This window comes from Magallana gigas, chromosome 1, assembly GCF_963853765.1.
Source record: "Magallana gigas chromosome 1, xbMagGiga1.1, whole genome shotgun sequence".
Classification (NCBI taxonomy): domain Eukaryota; kingdom Metazoa; phylum Mollusca; class Bivalvia; order Ostreida; family Ostreidae; genus Magallana; species Magallana gigas.
In genome coordinates, this window is record NC_088853.1 from 45,026,532 (window position 1) to 45,046,690 (window position 20,159).

General features: G+C 36.5%; 1 protein-coding gene across 1 annotated transcript; it reads left to right on the plus strand.

Annotated features, from left to right (window-relative positions):
* The first annotated feature begins 250 nt into the window (after positions 1 to 250).
* LOC105344102 (uncharacterized) lies at positions 251 to 19,679 on the plus strand. Its single transcript, XM_034463125.2, has 20 exons — positions 251 to 340; positions 973 to 1,282; positions 1,511 to 1,720; positions 2,827 to 2,956; positions 3,682 to 4,329; positions 4,561 to 4,797; positions 4,948 to 5,053; positions 5,329 to 5,414; positions 5,681 to 5,956; positions 6,092 to 6,198; positions 6,585 to 6,753; positions 9,800 to 9,885; positions 11,191 to 11,507; positions 11,608 to 11,732; positions 11,979 to 12,373; positions 12,588 to 12,767; positions 13,090 to 13,141; positions 13,353 to 13,651; positions 18,764 to 18,788; positions 19,221 to 19,679. Exons 2-20 carry the CDS (start codon positions 1,001 to 1,003, stop codon positions 19,535 to 19,537), a joined length of 4,047 nt encoding a protein of 1,348 aa, XP_034319016.2. The 5' UTR covers positions 251 to 340; positions 973 to 1,000; the 3' UTR covers positions 19,538 to 19,679.
* Positions 19,680 to 20,159: the final 480 nt, after the last annotated feature.

A 20,159-nucleotide genomic window follows, 5' to 3' on the forward strand; every position in this document is an offset into this window, starting at 1 on the left:
CTCCCAAAAAACAAACCATCTTTAAAGATTTCGGAATAAACCGATTCAGTATATAAAAACATAGATTAAGCTATTTCACTCTATCAAAGTGCACTGATTTTTTTTTTTAAATTCTGTATGACCGATCAAAGAAATATTTTAAGATTTTTTAAAAATCAAATTAGATAATGATCTTATTACAGTGTCAAAGCGGCATTGTCAATTTAAACATTTAAAGAATAAAACAATAACTAATTAAATCTATCACGTAATTTAATACCTTTATAAAGGTATATCGTCTGGATTAAAGAATCTCTTTAAACCGCTGTCAGATAACTAGAGGATCGGGGGCCACGCCATGGTGAGTGTTAAACTGGCATTAACTATTCTAGGTCAAGATTAATTAATTAGGTCAAAGAATTTCACGATTTTAATGCTTAAATGAGAAAAAAGATCATACAATTCATTTTCATTCTTCGAATGAGTTATAAGCTTGTCTTTTACGTAAATCATAACTTTCCACAATTATGTGACGCTCTTTAAAACTATAAATAGCTCATGAATGAATCGAAACAAGTAAAAATTAATATGTACATTTTCTACTCATTATTTTACATGCATAATATATCAAGAATGCAATCAAATGTAAGTTTTCTTATGGACAATGTGCACACTTTATTTATATGCACAAATACATTTGCGCGCGACTATTTTGATGCACTTACATGTGTATTCATTTGTAAAAATCCTAGGTAGCAATCACTGAAGTTAAATCAAAAACAAAAAAACTTTGACTAGCTAGCACCATCAAACATTTTTTTCTAAACTAAGCTACGGAGAAATTTAAGAAATAATCCATAAGAGCAGTTATCAATTCTATGACATATCGCCAATACACAATTCGACTTGATATTTGTGTCTATTTCATAATCTACCTTTATTCTATATCTGTCGCATACACGATAAGCTTTTTTTATGAATTTTATTTCCAAGAGGTTAAATTAACGGTCGCCAAATCAAAATGGCTCACGTTATAAAAGTGGTGGCCGCGCTCGATTTGGGAGGGACATACGTGGGGTATGGTTACAGAAACGTGCGGGACCACGCCAAAGAAGTCCAGTTCCCGGAGTGGGGGCCCCACCACGCGAGTAAAACCAAGTCCTGTGTGCTTCTGACCCCCACCCGCCACTTCCATTCGTTGGGAGACGAGGCTGAGCAGAAGTTCGCGGAATTACGGAAGACCGGGGAGTCGCCCGGTTGGTTTTACTGTCAGAACATCAAGAGAATGCTGATGGACAAACAGGTGAGTGGATAATCAATCTTTTATTATATGTATTAGTGTTTTATATTGCTGTAGCAGATATATTTACTGAGAACTCGAAAAACCCAAATGCTCCGCAAATACCTAAGACATTTAAAAGTTATCTTTCTTTGATTGAACTACATGTACTACTGCTCTCTCTCTCTCTCTCTCTCTCTCTCTCTCTCTCTCTCTCTCATCATCATCAAACATTTACATTCAACAACCCAGGACTACGTAAAGTGCCACAACAAGCAGACCGTCCCAGTGATGGACATGCTGAGCGCTGTCCTCCGGTTCTTCTCCTCCCACCTTCTGGCCAGGTGCGGGGAGGGGGCAGAGGAGGAGACCCTGACCCCCTCCAACGTCCGCTGGGTCATCAACCTCCCCATGAAGGCTCGGGACGACATCGTCACGGTCCTCAGTTCAGCCGCCATAAAGGTATATCCAGGTTATGTGTCAGTAAATGTTACATTTGTCAGTAAACATTATGTCAGTAAATGTTACACGTGTCAGTAAACATTTCATGTCGGTATTTGTACCATGCTATAGTAACTTCTACGTTTCAGTTGATTTTACATACGGCAGTAAATTTTAAATTTCTTAGATTTTACACAATTAGTAAATGTAACATGACAAAGAATATACCTATTTAAACAATAAAATGCTTTCTTTGGCGAATCATTCGGGATATGAAGATAGCGACATTGCAGAACAAAAATATAACCCGCGTGAGCGGGTTATGTAAATTTTTTCTGCAATTATTGCTACCTTCATAACCCGCATAAATCATGAAAGAAAGCATTTTATTGTTTATATTAACATCTTTATTTTAACTTATTTATAAATTGATTATGAAAAGTAAGTAAAATTCACTAACTTACTGTGAATGTACGTAAGTATGTTAGTTAAAAGAAACAGCCAAATCGTCTCCTGTGAGACTTTGAGTCTGACATCATCATGATTATTTCGTGCAGTCTGTGATTTTTCTTCAGTTGCTGTAGGTTTCGACTAATCGATAAACGGGGCGTGTAGATTTCAGTCCTGTAGTTTCTATAGAGCTATAAATTAACTTATAAGTTTCCATGAGAAATAGAGGGAATAATACTTGATAGATGTAAATATTTGTGCGTAAATGTAACATATATCAGTTAATGTTACATATATCAGTTAATGTTACATATGTTAGTAAATGTAACATACGTCAGTAATTGTAACATATGTCAGTAAATACAACATTTCAGTTAATATTACACATGAAGGTACATTTCAGAAGAAGCTACACGAGTAGTAAATGTAACATGTCGATAAGTGTTCCATAAATCCATAAATGTACATTTGTCCGTAAATGTTACATTTGTCCGTTTTTAATACCTTATTACGTAGGTTAATGTTACATTTGTCAGTTGATATTACATAATTATGACAGTTGATGTTTCGTATGACAATTGATGTTAATTGATGTTCGTTGTTTTAGCAGCAAATATTTGAATTTTTGTTGAGCAATTATGGAAAAGCTTTATGTGCACTCTGTGTTATTCTTACAGGCAGGACTAGACAGTAGATCGCTATCTTTCATACCGGAAGTGGAATCGATGTTGACTGCCGCAAAAGCTCTCCCCAAAAGCAAACCTGTTACTGGGAGTGAAAAGACCCTCTGTATATGCGACATAGGGGGTGAGTGTTTAATTGCTCTATACTTTACGACTGCATCTGATCGATACAGCGCGGGTGATCAATTTCGATTAATAAGTGTATAAATTTTTCAGTGCAATTTATCTTCAGACTAATTTGCCCTTTGTGGATGTTCAATTATTGATGTTTGATTTATGTCAGTGAGATTATCAGCGGAAAGATAAAGATTGATTTTAAATGAAACTTGCTGCCATTTTAATTTCACGGAAACGCTTTAATAGAGTATCGCAGAAGTGCACTCTATCACGATAAACTAAGTGCTAAAAAAATATTCCACTCTGAAGAACCCACGGTATGTCAACCCGAGGGGGCAAGCTACAGTTATGGAGCTATTATAGTAAAATATAACAAAAGCGATATCACATTTCCTTTAAGCATGAATTGTTCCTATTCTCCTTGCAACTTGCAACATCCATTTTCAGTTCGAATGTCTAAGCTTGAACTTTGTTATAAGGATTTAGTTTTATCTTCCATGCATTTGCATTGTCCATTATATAAACTAGTACTAAGATTACTGTGTAATTACGATTTAATTTCATTTTACATGCAAATTGCATTGTCCATTGTTCTAGGATCCCCATGTTATCATGATTTTACGTTCATCTCCCGACTTTATTGCAAATTGCAAGGTCCACTATTGTGAGCTCAACATGTTATCATGATTTTCGTTTCATCTTCCATGCAAATTGCACTGTCCATTATTTTAGGGTCATCGGTACGAGTGGCAAAACTTGAAATGGATGGAACAGATGGGTCAGTCACAAACGTGGATTTGGAATACTCGGTAGAAGTCGGGGGTCATCTGATGGACGAACGATTCCTGAAATTTCTCAGAAACGTCATCGGCGCGTACATCGTGCAAGCTTTCGAGGATTTCCTTCCGGTTCCGATGTTAGAGTTCATGAACTTATTTGAACTGAACAAAACCAACATGGCGCCGGAGTTCAGCAAGAAATATATCTTTGGGATTCCACATGCTCTGATGAAGAAGTTCAAATTTCTCGTGCCCTCTTTTCGTGGGAAAGACGTCTTCTCGCCGAGTCCCAGGTACGGCGAAAAGGTCACCATGACTGAGAACAGTCTCGTTGCAGACGAGAGCGTGGTTTGGTTCTTCCTGAAGGAGGCCGTGGACAAAGTGTTGGAGTTCCTCCAATCGGCTTTCGAGAAGCTCCGAGTGAGTGAGGACACGACAGTGATCCTCACAGGCGGCCACTCCCAGTATTGGAAGCTGCGTGACGTAATGAGACAGAGGTTTACCAGACGACAAGTTATTTACATGGACGCACCCTCTGAATCTGCTCTCATTGGTGCGATCATGGTTGCCAAGGAGATAGAAGCCAAGCATATTTTTGAAAGTAATCCATCCTTAATTGCTTTTTTAGGCTAAAATTTTACATTAAATCGATTTCCTTTTTCATAATTTCTTCAGTACTATGTAAACGATAAAAACGATAGTTGGCTTACACGCCATTTTTCTAAGATTTCAAACAAATTTGAATAGCGATTCATTTCAAGTCAATTCTAATCAAAGTTTTTAAATTTGGGTACATTTATTTGTGATAAATAAACAATTATCAAAACTGCAGGTCTTCCAATAGAAATTCAGCGGATGTCAAGCGAAGAACGCGACGTCTTCTTCGCAGCGCTTCAAAGAGGACAGTTTGCTGAAAATGACGTCACCATCAACGTGATAGGTCATGTGGGGTCATCGCCAAAATCCTTGATAAGGAGTTTTGCAATGGGAGGGGCTCGTGAAAATAAGAAAACGAAAGAAAATTTACGAATATTTATGGGTAGAAGAAAACACATAGTGAAAAATAAAGGTGATTTTTCTGGATATACGTTAAAAAAGAATCCATATGCGTTTAAATTTCTTTTTCCGATCTTAATTGGAAGAACGTTCGAAATATGTAAATAAATTGTATTCTTTTGAAATTAAGGCAAAATCATTCTAACAGTTAATTATCTTTCAGCCGGTCTGGATAACTCCTATACCACATTCATATTGCCGGTACCATACAACTGGAAGTCACTCTACATACACGGTAAAGACATCCTGAACAACGACCATGATACCAGGTATCCATGCTTGCTTGAGAGAGAGAGAGAGAGAGAGAGAGAGAGAGAGAGAGAGAGAGAGAGAGAGAGAGAGAGAGAGAGAGAGAGAGAGAGAAAATAAACAACGACCATGTTACGAGGTATCCCTCTGAGAGAGAGAGAGAGAGAGAGAGAGAGAGAGAGAGAGAGAGAGAGAGAGAGAGAGAGAGAGAGAGAGAGAGAATAATTATTGTTGTTACGCTTTCAAGCTTCTACTGTTGCACTTTCTGGTTGCATGCTTCTTTCTCTCCAAACAGTTCCATATGGTGCAATACTGAATCCTACAAAGCTATATACAGATCACACCACCCACCCAGTCCACGCAGGAAAAGAGTCGAAGGAGGTGAAATATATCATAATAATTGTAAAGTGTTTTGTATAAATCATTGAAAAATGATTTTTGACTTGCTTAAACTGAAGATCATGCACCTGGACAAAGCTCACGACTAAAATGATAATGTAAATTACATCTTAAACCCTAGAACCGTCTTCATTTTATTTATTAAAGAAAAAGTGCATCATGTCCAGAACGTAATAATGGAACTCTACCTGCTTTCGTATTGTCCAAAGAGAATATCCAATGCACACCTGATTTGATTTTCTTTGCAGACGAAACTCCTGAATACGAGACCACCCCAACCCCTCGAGATCTCGGGACAACGCCCACCCCGCGAGATCTCGGAGTACGTCACAACCAGAACGTGGATCAGCTCCATTCTGTTCACATCCGGGAACTCGGGTCAGAGAGTGACGTATTCCAGGGGCGACAATCGCTGCTGGATTGGCGCCCTGTGTACGTGTTATTGTACAGTTTGAACCAGATCATCACAGACAGCGTGCAGGACTCAGAGAGCGTCCCGAGGTCTCGCCAAACCTCACTGTTAGGTAAGTATAGTCGGTGGAACTCTGACGAAATTTTACTTGAACCAGTACGTCACTTCCGGTCCATGATGACCCATTTTATTTAGCAGTGTGATTTTCTGGGGAAATCAAACGCGACATTTTGTTGTTATTTTAAAGATTTTCTGACCACGTGGGTGAAAATGATCTTCACGTTTACCAAAACCACGCACAGGGGGCATCCACACATTGTGTTGTTTGGGACACACCACCAAGAACAAAAAGAGGTATTATAGAAATAACGTATAAGGAATATTATAATAGCGTTAAGGAATAGGGAATATACATAGCGTTAACGTACAGGGAATGCAGCGTTAACGTACAGGGAATCAGAAAAATGAAAATATCTCTGTTTTGATTTGAGTATTTGGTTTTGTTAAAATAAAACAATAAACGCTCCAAAAAATACCCAATACCCCTAAATGATCTCTTTCCTAAAAAAGGTCGAAATTACCAACATAAGGTAGTAGTATATTGTTGATCGCAAATATGTTATTCAAATTAGCATCTTTTGCTGTATAGATTGAGAAATTGCTACATGTCTGAATTTTAAGTTACACATAATTATGAATGATATCGCTACACCCTGATAATAACTTGTTCTGGTTTGCAGACCTTTGTCCGATCACGCTCTGATATCGTGATCAAACAGCTGGACATATACTTCAGCGGGAGCCCGGTCCGCCAATGGCTGAGCCTGGATCCACTCCTGCGTGGAAATGTCGAGAACGAGCGAGATTTGGGGCTGGAGCGCCTACGGCAAACTATAATGGATATTGCCAGTAAGTGCCGTTCGATATCTGGATATTTTCATTTACTTACACTGAAAATTCCAGAAGGGTTCCGACAACAACAACGTGCCTCTACATCTAAATCGTAGTAGTTTTAATAAATTTTAACTTTAATTGCCCTTTAAATAGTATGAATGAATATCATAAATCCAGTCTTGGTTCAACTTTTGGCAAACAATCACGGATATCGCCAATAGGCGCCGACATCCGGATATTTTCATTTAACAAAAGCAAACTCTAGAGAGGATCAGGTCGGACTTTTAATTTCTCCCCCTCCATCTTTATATAAACCGTAGCAAGATAAGTAATAAGTTTTTATTACTTTTGGCTGTGTATTTTATTTAGCGCTTTTCACGGGATACCGATTCCGCTAAATAATGCCATTCATTCGTTTATGACTGTATAAAATTGCATTTGTAGTGATTTTTACTGCCGGATGGAAATGTATAATGTGTTTAGCCAATCAGATGCCTCTATTTTCGACCAGTCAGAGATTATAAGTATACCCAATAGAAAGGAAGGGTGGATGTCAATGTATACACCAGGTCACGTGATCCTCACATCAACTTGATGACGCGACCTCTAAATATAGAATGTGGTGGATGTTTATATACCCAACTCAATGATTGGTCTAATTATGCACCATTGGTTCTTACAACTGTTTTTGTACCTTGTGTCTTTGTGACTGTGTCTCTGTGACTTCGAAAGGGCCTTGGTGACTTGATGGTTGACTGTTGTAGCAAAATAGTAGCCAACAGAAATGTTTGTTTTAACCCAATAAGTTGAGTTGAGGTTGATCGTATTTTGACTCTTTGATTTTATTTCTGGAGAGGTCCAAGGGAAAAAAAATACAAGTTATAAAATCTGGATCGTTAAACGGTAACCGGATTAGGTTTGGTATTTTGCATACAATATTTATGTTACGTAGCCTCGTCTGCAATGAAACATGTTTGGTGGCATAATTATTTCTTGCCCTAAACGCAAGATAAATTAAGTCAACATGCAAGATAATTATGTCTACATGCAAGTTACAAATCTTTAAAGAGAACCTGATTTTTATTTGGATAAAATCACTTGCACACGCCCGTATATGACATAATAGATGCAAGATGCAACATGGTTATCACAACATGCGACTTATCTATGTGAACAAGCAAATTATTTATGTTTACGTGCAAGAAAATTATGTCAAATTGCGAGATAATTATGTTGACATGCAACTCATTTATGTCATCATGCGAGTTAATTATGTTAACATGCAAATAATTTATGTGAACATGCGAGATAATTATGTTTATGTTTAAGTTATTTATTAGAACATGCAAGATAACTTGCATGTTGACATAATTAATCGCATGTTGACATTAATAAGTCACATATTGACATGAATAAGTCGCATGTTGACTAAATAAGTCGCATGTCGACATAATTATGTTGCATGTTAACATAATTAACTCGCATGTCGACATAAATAAGTATCATTTCGACATGAATATGTTGCCTGCAAACATAATTAACTCGCATGTTGACATAAATAAGGCGCTTGTCATGTGGCATGCCAACAAAATTAAGTCGCATGTTGCATAAACAAGTCACATATTGACATAAATAAGTTGAATGTAGACATGAATATGTTGCATGTTAACATAATTAACTTGCATGTTGACATAAATAAGTTGCAAGTCGACATTAATATGTTGCGTGCTAACATAATTAACTTGCATGTTGACATAAATAAGTATCATCTCGACATGAATATGTTGCCTGCAAACATAATTAACTTGCATGTTTACATAAGTAAGTCGCATGTCGATGAATATGTTGCCTGCAAACAACTCGCATGTTGACATAAATAAGTCGCTTGTCATGTGGCATGCCAACAAAATTAAGTCGCATGTTGCATAAATAAGTCACATATTGACATAAATAAGTTGAATGTCGACATGAATATGTTGCATGTTAACATAATTAACTTGCATGTTGACATAAATAAGTCGCAAGTCGACATTAATATGTTGCGTGCTAACATAGTTAACTCGCAAGTTGCATTAATAAGTCACATATTGACATAAATAAGTTGAATGCCGACATGAATATGTTGCATGTTGACATAAATAAGTTGCAAGTCGACATTAATATGTTGCGTGCTAACATAATTAATTTGCATGTTGACATAAATAAGTCGCATGTCGACATAAACATGTTGCATGCTAACATAATTAACTCGTATGTTGACACAAGAAGTCACATATTGACATAAATAAGTTGCATGTTGACATGAATATGTTGCATGTTAACATAATTAACTCGCATGTTGACATAAATAAGTCGCAAGTCGACATAAGATATGTTGCAGGCTAACACATAATTAACTCGGATGTTGACATTGATAAGTCACATGTAAATAAATCACATGTCGACATTATGTTGCATCTATGATGTCAGACTACGGCATTAGTCATTCTTTTTACCCATATAAAAATCAGGTTCTCTAAAAGGTGTAATTTACATGTCAACATAATGATTTTGCATGTCGACATGATTATCTTGCATGTTTACATAATTTTCTTGCCTGTTGACATAAATTATCCTGCATGTAGGGGCAGAAATATGCCACCATAGAAAGGAAATCTATGCGAACTCACGAATTATTAGATGCTTATTTTATTTGTAACATGAAAATCCGGTGCATTGAGAGAGACAAAAAAAAAGAACGTTTATTCAGAGCCAAGGTATTTTGTTGAAAAAAAAAACATTTTCAACTAAATGTAGGACACGTCAAACATGATACTTTTACAGTATTCAACTTTATTGCCGTTTGGTGTGTATTGAGACGAATACCCTGTCATTGTCTGTGATTTAGATATGCTCGGGAACTGCTGAGTAATATTAACATATCAAATATAAATATGTCAAACAAACACTTTTTGTTGAATGTTTACTTCAAAACCTGAAGGTGTAATCGAGTTGCACTTAACATATTACTTTACGGCCTCATCATTTTTCACTGCATTATAGATGTACTTTGATTCTGTAGACAAACACAAAGGCTCGGAATGGTTCCCCCGACACTGGGTTAGTTTCTACGACAGACTGATGTCACGGAAGAGGGAAGGCCACAAGGTACAACATTAACTGAAATTACAGAGGGGTGACGCGCGTCTCCCGGAATATCCCTTAACATTTTATTAACTTTTGAGAACCTTTTTTTGTCTTCCATAAAATGGGTCGATATATGATAAGTGTGAGATAGAAGAGCTCATAATGTTTATTCAGGTTGCCCCGTGGCGATTGGTAGGGTTTGGGGGTGGTGTGGGTTGGCGGAGGTGGTGAAATTCTTAGAAATGTATCAAAATTTTCCTTTCTGCCTAATTTATTTAAAATGTCCATTAAAAGCACAATCGCAGCTTTTCGGGCCTTTCCGACAAAGCTCGGAAAAACATTTTCGAATATATTAACATTACCGGATGTTAGAATTTTATAGAAAATGGAGTCGCTTCTCGTTAAAATAAGAATTGGCTAGACAGCCTGGTATGTCGCTTCTGTGGTGTATTTATAAAGGGGGATTGTCATGGAAATCGAGGTGTTTTTCCGAGCTCTGCCGGAAAGGCCCGAAAAGCTGCGATTAATTACAAGCAATAAGCATTAACACAGCCGGATGTTTATGATAAAATGCCGGATGTTTATGGAAAAAAAACCTCGACCAAATTGAACGGCCTGAATAGCTTTTGTCTGTAATAAGGTATAAGAATAGGTTATAACATTGTGTTTTGGAAATAGCTCGGCTGGGAATCGTGATGTTTCGTTAGCAAATACATCCTCGTAGTCATGGATATTAGTTATTGGTTTGTAGTTGACCTTATATGGTTTATACGTGCTCAATAAATTCCAAAAATAAACGTATAAACCATATTAGGTCAACTACAAACTATGTAACGATTATATCTTACCGACTGCCTTTGTACAAATGACAAATGATGAATTAAACAATACAAATTTAACTTTATCACTGTACAAGTTTCAATTTGGGTACAAAACCTGACGACAAGCACTCTAATAATGACATCATAATGGAGTAATATGTCGTACTGACTGTGTATGGAATATACTATCATGGTCACCACGTGACTGCTCTTAGCCAATGATTTACTCACAAATTAACCCGAGCTGAGATATAGTTTTATGTCAGCCAGGTGCGGATCTTGATGGGGGGGGGGGGGGGGTCGGGGGAGAGGGGGGGGGGTCCCGACCCCTCCCCCCCCCCGGAAAATGGAAATTCACCAAATTTACATAGTAAAAATATATCACAAATATGCCTCGCCCCCCCCCCCCTTGCAAAAACAATTATCCTTTGGACCCTCCCTGGAAAAAAAATTCTGGATCTGCGCATGTCAGCAAAGGTACAAACAAATGTTAATCTCTTTCCAGGTGATATCGTCAAATGTGTTCCGCAAATACAACACGGTACACTCTGAACCCTTAGAAAAGCAGCAAGAATTAGAGGTGTTTCTGAAATACCACGTGTCCATCGGAAACTTTCTAGACTTTTCGCATGTCGATCACCACAATTACATATTTCTTGACCCCTGTGTCATCGGGGATGAATTGAACGTGTTATACAACTTAGAAAAGAACGAGAAACAATCGAAATCATCGCCATACAAAGAAGCCGTGATTCAGAAGTCAACGCTTCTACAGTACCTCGCCTTGGACAGGGTCAAAGGTCAAGGACAGGTCATACTTGGGTAGGATTTTGTGGTTTATCGAATAACGTCTCTGTTTTATGGAGATAGCGATTATTTGGCTTCTATTTTCTATTGAGATCACAAATTGATCTTTATTTAGGACTCTTTTGGATTTGGGACTTCTCGTGAAGCCAATGTTGTACGATTCCCACGGTAACCTTATTGACCCTACCTACCTCATTATGCCGGCTTTACTCCCTGTTCACAGTACTACATCCTTGAGGGGTACGTCAACAATTGCTTCAAATTGACCGATGAATTAAAATAATAATTACTAAAAAGTTACACAAAGTTTATATATACAGTAACCAGCATTAAATGTTTTTCTTTTAAAATTCACTTGGTTTGATGGCAGTAATATTAATGACGGATTCATGTTGCCGAAATTAGCAACAGATTTCAACAAATTGTGCAAATTTAATTCAAAACAAGGTTATAACTATTAATGTTTCTTATTATAATGCCATGCAGAAAAACTTTTTGCTGAGAAGAAATGTATCACAATGAGATTCCACGGCCACGGTTATTTCCCCTTGTCCGTCTTCCAGCGTCTGTTGTCGTCGGTTGTCTCTGTTTGGTCGGTTGTGAATTTCTCCGGAAAACCTCTTCTGGCGGCTGACGTAGGAGCGTTTTCATTGGACAGTTTCCACCGCCTCGTTTTGGCGTGCCATGAAGAATGCATTGACGTTTACATTTATCATAAATCTGGCAGTGTGTATGTCAATCCCACAGTAACTAGAAATGTACGCCATTTCTTGGAACTGAATCTTACTCGTATTCTTTGTGTGACGTCATCGGTGAAGCAGACGACACAGTTCGTTCATAGCGTGACTGATAACGTCATTCATGTAACTACTAAAGAAAAAGTACGTGTTTCTTACTCTATTATAAGCTAGATATTCCGTTTTAAACTGTGTTGTCAATATATTTTATTTCCGATATTTGAATATTTCAACATGGACGACATAAGCTAAACATTATTCAAACTGACAAGTAGCAAATTAAGTTTCAACCAATGAGTTCCAAATCAGATATAATTGATTATTAAAGCGTTTTTCTTTTTACTGTTTCCATCTTTAGACAGAAACAGAATTCCAAGTAAATGACGCCATCTTTGTTACCGAGGTAGCCACGTGCAATTGTTTCTCCTCATGTTATGCCTCGGTGGATCAGCTCCAGAAGGAAGATAACTGGAAGTGTGAAAAACATGGCGTTGGAGGCCGATCACGTGACTTACTTGGAGTCTGGTACCCTGTTGAGGTATATTTAGTTTTGGGGGAGGAGGAGCCATATATTATACTCATTTAAAAACCACATACATGTATATTATTTTTCAATTGGCATATTAGAAATTGCGAATTTTCTCTGAAATTCATGCTTTAACTTTAATTTTTCATGTCTTATATATGGCACAATATTTTACCAAACCTAATTACATTGTATTAGATAAACGTCAACCAAACATGTTTAATGACAACATGCCTAAAATACTTCACAAGATAAATTGTAACAATACAATACAATGCAATTGTATAACAATATGTTTAAAACAATACAATACACTATATCTTTGAATGCGTAGGAGACATATCCGGATCCGGTACACGAAGGTCAATGCAAATCAAACTGTAGAGGTAAGCTTAATTATGGTTCAGATTTTATGATTTGTAATGGTATAACCTACTCCTCTCTCTCTCTCTCTCTCTCTCTCTCTCTCTCTCTCTCTCTCTCTCTCTCTCTCGTTAACCTTTTGTGTCTCTTCGTGTACTTTTGGCATACTTTAATATTAATGTTGTAATTCATGATCCATTGTAGCTGTATAAATGACATAAATACTTTTATCAGGACTAAGAGAGTACCTACTGTCCAAGTCCCCCTCTGAGCAACTGGTGGGTCGATTGGCGAGGAGACTGGACCCCCAGGTCATTCCAACAATAGCACAGAAACTTGGTCTGACCCAGATTGAGGTCAGACGGGTCAGAGACTCCGCCGCGAGATCCACCGCTGAACCCACGGCGGGATCCACCGCGTGGCGCCAATCTTTTCAAACCTTACAGAACGCTGTACGGAAACATTCCCTGACCCTTGGAGATCTACAGGAAGCCATTGTTTCGGCTGGGGTGGGGAAGCACGTGATGTGTCAGGTAAGCCGAGCCTTCGTTGATTCATGCATTCATTTGTTTAATAGTTGCCCGTGAGCATGAATTGGGTAGGTCATTTCCAGACCATGTAATTTTACGACATTCTAAACTGTATTCTTATATTTAAAGGAGGGGGGTTTTGAATCTTAGACCCTTTCGACACTTTCCAGACCAAACCACGAAAAAAATCTTTACTACATATATTTTTACTAACAATCTCCATTGATGATTATAGAGTTTTCTGTAAAAATAAATCTTTTTGTAGATCTATTTAAAAAAAAAATAATTTTTCAACCTACCGACTGATTGGCTTGCAGTTGAAACACTGACTCAAAACAAAGCCACCCCACCCCCTAAAAACAATCCAAAGATTTTTCAAATACTAGTTAACAGCTAAACGAGTGTAGTCTTTCTCCCCCTTTCCTTTCTCTCTCTCTCATTCCTCTAGGCGCTATGATTTTACACTTAAGTACATAATTAGCGCTGGGAATCAACTTCACTTACAGACCGATGCGTTAATTCCGGAAAAAAAAACCCAACTTTTATCTTATCTTATCCTTCTTATCTCTATTTCCTAATCAATATTCCACTTCCAGCATGAACCCGACACCAGCAGAGTCTGTTCGTGACAACTTTGATCGGCAGCGACTCTCTTCAGGGGAGTTTAGCGGGATCGCTCGATTTGGATGAAAAACTTCTTGATAACACGAAAAGAAATAGCATCCAATCAGGCATAATAACCCTGCTCTCTTGTCACCTGCGGTTGTTTATTTACTTACTCACTTGGTTCAGGCGGTATACTATATACACATGTAGGCGTCGGAACCGGGGGGTGGGCTAACTTTTGCAAAGTTAGACATAACAATACCCATAATCCTTTTTTTACCCCCCCCCCCTTTTCTTCTAGTTTGCTTCCTGTGCAACTGTATAACATTAAGTGATTGCTTGCATTTGACTCGTTTGGCAAAAAGGTCAGTTAGTTTACGAAAGGCAACTGTGAAAGAAGTCGTCTGTTCAACACAGTGACGTCATCATTTCTTTGTTTCTGTCTTAAAGTTTTCTATTTGTAAAACCCTTAAGTTATAATACCTGTTCTTGTCCAAATAATTCATTTCAAACCAAGATTCACGAAAACTTTTTAAATGTAAAACTCAAATGTTGTTTGCGGTTCAAACAAACTTCAATTTCTTCATCTTAGGTGATTAATATACTAGGGCTTCTGGTAGCAAATTGTCAATGGCTTTCACTTGGCAATTAAAGTCAATTTTAGGCGGTTTTTAAAACTCTTACATCCTTAACTTAATAAATCACATAGTTTTAATCAGGGTATTGCAGCTCTCAATTTCGTATTAAACCTCTTTGATATTAACTTATCAATCAGAGCAACCCTTTCTGTTGGCAGAGGTCGTTGGTTGCAACAGTGGTGTTCGAACACTGACTTATACATATGAATCCATTCAAAATAGAAATAAAATGGAACATCACAGTTGGTGAGCAATGGAGTCAAAGAAGTTGTCAAACCGGACCATTGGCTTGATTAAAAAGTGTATAATTATGTTATACATATTAACAGAGACAAATCAGTATGAACAGTGTTAAAGATAAAAGTTTTAAGTATATGACAAATCTTGAATTGTTTGAAAGGAACTTTTTTAAATGTTAGATAGATAGATAGATAGATAGATAGATAGATAGATAGATAGATAGATAGATAGATAGATTTCCACAAACATATATTATTTCTGTTGCATCGTCTGTTTTTAAAGTATCACCACTCTTCCACATTAATTTACTAGAATAAGATGAAATTTTATTCAAGCTTATTCTTCTTAGAAAACGCATTAAACAATTCTCCTTCTGCGACTTCTAAATTTCAGGGATAAACATGCGGATATTAGCTTTAATTATCCTGTCCTTGAAGAGGAACAGGAAGTGACGTGCGAATATCACTTAATTTGTCTCAAGAGCCTCCATTGTGATGTTGACTTGATTACGACTAAGGGCATTGTTGAGCGAGGCTAAATATTTGTCTATTGGGTCAAATTTAAGCGCAAATGAATCGCATTTCGCATGTCGTCTGCTAGGAGATTACAAAAGCTCAATTTGCTTTAATAATAACAACACAATCATGAGTTATTGGAGTCTTCGATTTATCTCTTGACTTTTCATTACGTATTATATAATAGAACTCTTGGTTAATGACAATGCCTTCACATTAGTAATTTAAGCTGAAAATTGTTAATTATCTAGGTAACATGACTATTTTTCGTCGATGTAAATCGATTACTGCGTATTGTCTGGTAAATACCCCCTTGATCTTAAAACTGTAGTATAGTTCCTTAATCATATGGAAAATTAAAAACCATGTTGAAATGGGAATGTTGAAAACTTGATTAATTTTGCTTAGAACTCCTTCTTCGCATTGGCTGAAATAATATTGATACTGCGCTCAGAAACGTTTGTTATTGCACAAAGGTTTTGCTGATAATATTGAATAGATCTGGCACACAATCAAGAGAGTTTGGATTGAATTAATACAGCTCATTTTATTGGAGAAATGTAATAATAAAGACAAATATTATCACACTCCATCATTAAAAAATATTATTTCCATGGTTACCATTTAATTGGGTTAGATTCACGAACGAATGTGAAAAAGTATTCAATCTGTCTAATTTTGTGATCCATTTTTTTTCTTCCGAATAGTAATATAGGATATCTCATATAAGCCAACTTGAAGGCAAACATCACGTTAAAAAAGTCATGAAATTTCACAAAGCAAATTAAACTCAGGGATATTCACATATAACTAAATATACATGTATACAATCACAAAACCATGAGAAAGTCTTTTACCATTTTTTTTGTAGACACAAAGGTATCTACAAAAAAAAATCCATTTTTGATAGCCTCTTAGATGCAAAAAATTCTTGCCGGAAGCTTTAATCGTAGTGTGTCATGGAGAATTATTACTTCTAGGAAAATCCAACGCAAGATGGCGCAAACACGAGATAAAAACAATTATAACACAAGAAAACGAATGTGTGTGCAACGGGGATATTGTAAAACTGGGGAGTGATTAACAAAAATATATATGTCGATACCGGCTCGCCATTTCCTGCTTTTATACATCTCTCTGATTTACGACATATCAGTTTGTTCCTTAAACGAGTATCCGATGATAGCAATAAATTGCATCCCCAAGGCGATAGATTTTCTGGTTTTATGTGTAGCGATAATAAAGATGGAAAGGAACGACTTTGATAAGATAGAAAAAAAGTAGTTCCTTGTTTTTCATAGGATGTAGCTTATCCGTTCGCACAGTTGACACTTTAACATTGTAATGACTTTTTCTAGAACGTCTTGCTTTTTAAAACGACTTTACAAACACTCTCCTTCCGATATTCAAACGTTCAACGATGCTTCTTTTTGTGCAAAAAAAAGATCAAAGTTTGTACATTTAAAAAAGGGATTAGTTTACATTTTTGTTCTCTTTCAATCGATTTCCGCAAAGTCTTGAAAATGTCTTCGATCAAATAATATTGCAATAACATTAGAAAAGAAATATATGAATATTTTATGTGTGTTGGTTTTAAAATGGATAAAATGGGGAAATAATGTAACACGTCTCCATGGTTACCAACTGCAATTATAAAATAAGAGATATTGTAAACAAGTCAGCTTTAATATATTGAGCATAAATGTACAAAGTATTTTGAAACTTAGACCGGTTACCTATTGCAATGAAATTATAAAAAATGTTAATAATCTTGAGTATATGTACAAAGTATTTTTGAAACTTTGACACCCTTCCATTAATAGCCATTTGCTTGATTCTATCGCACACATTTTCTTATCATTAAATTAACATTTCAAAGCAAAGAATATAACGTCGGTTAGTTTTTCCTTGGGGACTATTTCGGCAATTTTTAGTATTGTTTTATTGTATGTTCAGATCGTTATTAAATCAGACAAGCCAGGAGCAATTCCAAAACCATCTATATTTATCCAAGATTTGATAAACTAGTGACAAAAATGTCGCGGTGGTGTTTACAGATGGAATATCGAATAATGGTGACAGAATACCAATACCAAGTCTGACACAATGTAAAAAAAAAAATTAACCATCAAACGGGCTGGTGTTAAATTGTGACATAACAGAACTTCAGGACCCACAAAAATCAGCATTTCTTGCTTCTTTTTTTTTGGCAAACAAAAGCAAATTTAGAATATTTGATAAACATAGTTGAATTACATACAGTTGCGCCGTAAAATTATCTTTTTCTAGATATTTGCTTCGAGGAATCGAGGACGTTTTATTGCTATCTTCATCTTGGGGTTCTAGAACTGACATTAATACGAGTTCTAATTTTTTTCACAATAGAAATAATTTTCTGAGTCATATTTTTTTTTATTCAGGACGTTTGCAAAGGTAATTATACCGGCTTTAAAACTGATCGAAGTCCCGATATATGCAAGTGTACCGTTTGGCGATCTACAGGTACTACATGTAGAATACGGGTCTTTTTGGTGTGTTTTCATGCTATCTTCATCTTGGGGTTCTAGAACTGACATTAATACGAGTTCTAATTTTTTTCACAATAGAAATAATTTTCTGAGTCATATTTTTTTTATTCAGGACGCAATTCAGTGCAATAAAGTTTTAAAAGTTGAGAATTCATTTGGTCCAGTTTGTTTAGAAATAATTCTGTTTATATCAAGAGAAAATACCCACTGTCTCCAGTGGGATTTAACATATGACGAACACGTCCGCCAAAACCCTTAATGGATTCAAACTCATTGCAACTTGCAAAAATATCAAATACCACCAACGACTTATCGACAAAGTTTGATCTTAAGAACTTTTATGGGGGCTTTTTTATATACATCATGTACTCAATATCCCATGATGGGAATTTTGAAATATTTGTTATAATTGATCATTTGTTGTTTTAATATCATCAAAGTCGGAACAATCAAATTAAGTGATAGTTGTCGGTAAACTGGGAGAGCGAGTTTCGGTTAATGACTTGAACAAAAAATAAATCGTCCAAGACCCACAGTGGAAGGATTTTTAAATCGCACAATTTAATCTGAGTGTGTTTCTAATTTCAGGGATTCCGGATTTTCCATGAAACCGGTAAGCCAGTAATCACTAATCAATATCGGCATCATAATTTAATTCCTAATCCACGGGAGGACATTTAATCGAATTTTTAGAGTAATATATGGCATTCCTACTGGTCTTTGTTCGTTATTCCTGATTTATGATATTAAAACTTTTAGTACAATAATTCTTCAATGTACAAGTAACGGACTTAGACATTTTTCTTTTGCAATTACCGCCATCATAAACATCTTGGATAAGCTGCGTAGAAAACGTTGCCAATTATTTTGGATTAAATATTGCAGAGATCTTGCATTCACCCCTTCCTGGCGTCGATTTTAGTCATTAGAGCTTTCCTAGTATCTTTGTTGCACAAATTGGCTCGACAAGCTTTATTGTCAGTTTTAACTGCTAGCTCCAATATGCAGCATGTTTAAAAGTGTTACAGATTTTTTTTTTCTACAGATGAAATCCCGGAGGAATATCTCGAACGCAGCGTGAGTAGACGAGAGTTGGCAGCCATGGCGTTGAATATTAGCAGAGATGTTTTCCCACTGGCTGTTGAACTAGATATCTCATCACAAGACGTGCTAGCGTTACTCCAGAGACCAATCGAACGCGACCCAGTCGCAAACATCCGGGACGTTTTGACACAGTGGTATCTGTATTCAGAGCTCAAGCCGACATTCAGGGTACTCGTGATGGCCCTTCTAGAAGTCGGGTTCGATTTGGTGTGCGCAACAAATGCCCTCGACCAAAGCAGCAGCAACTCACTGTTTTAAGAATAATCAGTTTGCAGGGTTTTGACTTTAATGAGCAACATTTCAAGGTCTTTTTATTGAGGATACTAGTACATGATTTCTTAATTTTCTTATCTATTGTTTTTTCATAATATTTTGTTAATAAATTGTTTGATATACCTGGGTTATGTCTTCGTTTCATATCTAATAAACTCTTAACCCCCCCCCCCCCCCCATAACAAAAAAGAAACCAAAAACAATCAATCAACAACAACATAAAAGATACTAATAAAGACAGGTTATAACAAAACCGGTATCTAATTTCGAAAAAAAAACTCTCAAAAAAGAAACTGAACGGATATTATTTGATTTCAGGATATTTGACGAAAACGGTTATTAATGAAAAATATTTTGATTCTATAAACTTGTCTATTTTCAAGAGCATTGCCACGGGCCGAAATGCTAGTTTTGGTATTTAATGGAAAAGTAATCGAAAACCGATTGCTTTTGTCTGGCATAGTGACAATGTAATTTACTGGTAGAGCTATTTATGTCGGAGAAATGGCCATTGTGTTGTGACTGAGTTCTAGACTGATTATCACTTATTATACCGAGTGTCTTATTCACGTATTTTGATATTATTCCAATTTCCAAGCGTTCCGCG

Excerpts from the sequence above, each read along its gene's own strand:
- LOC105344102 (XM_034463125.2), top strand. The coding sequence starts at position 1,001 with ATGGCTCACGTTATAAAAGTGGTGGCCGCGCTCGATTTGGGAGGGACA. Across the intron at positions 4,330-4,560 it reads AGCCAAGCATATTTTTGAAA|GTCTTCCAATAGAAATTCAG; the intron begins GTAATCCATCCT and ends TCAAAACTGCAG. Across the intron at positions 6,754-9,799 it reads AACTATAATGGATATTGCCA|ACAAACACAAAGGCTCGGAA; the intron begins GTAAGTGCCGTT and ends TTGATTCTGTAG.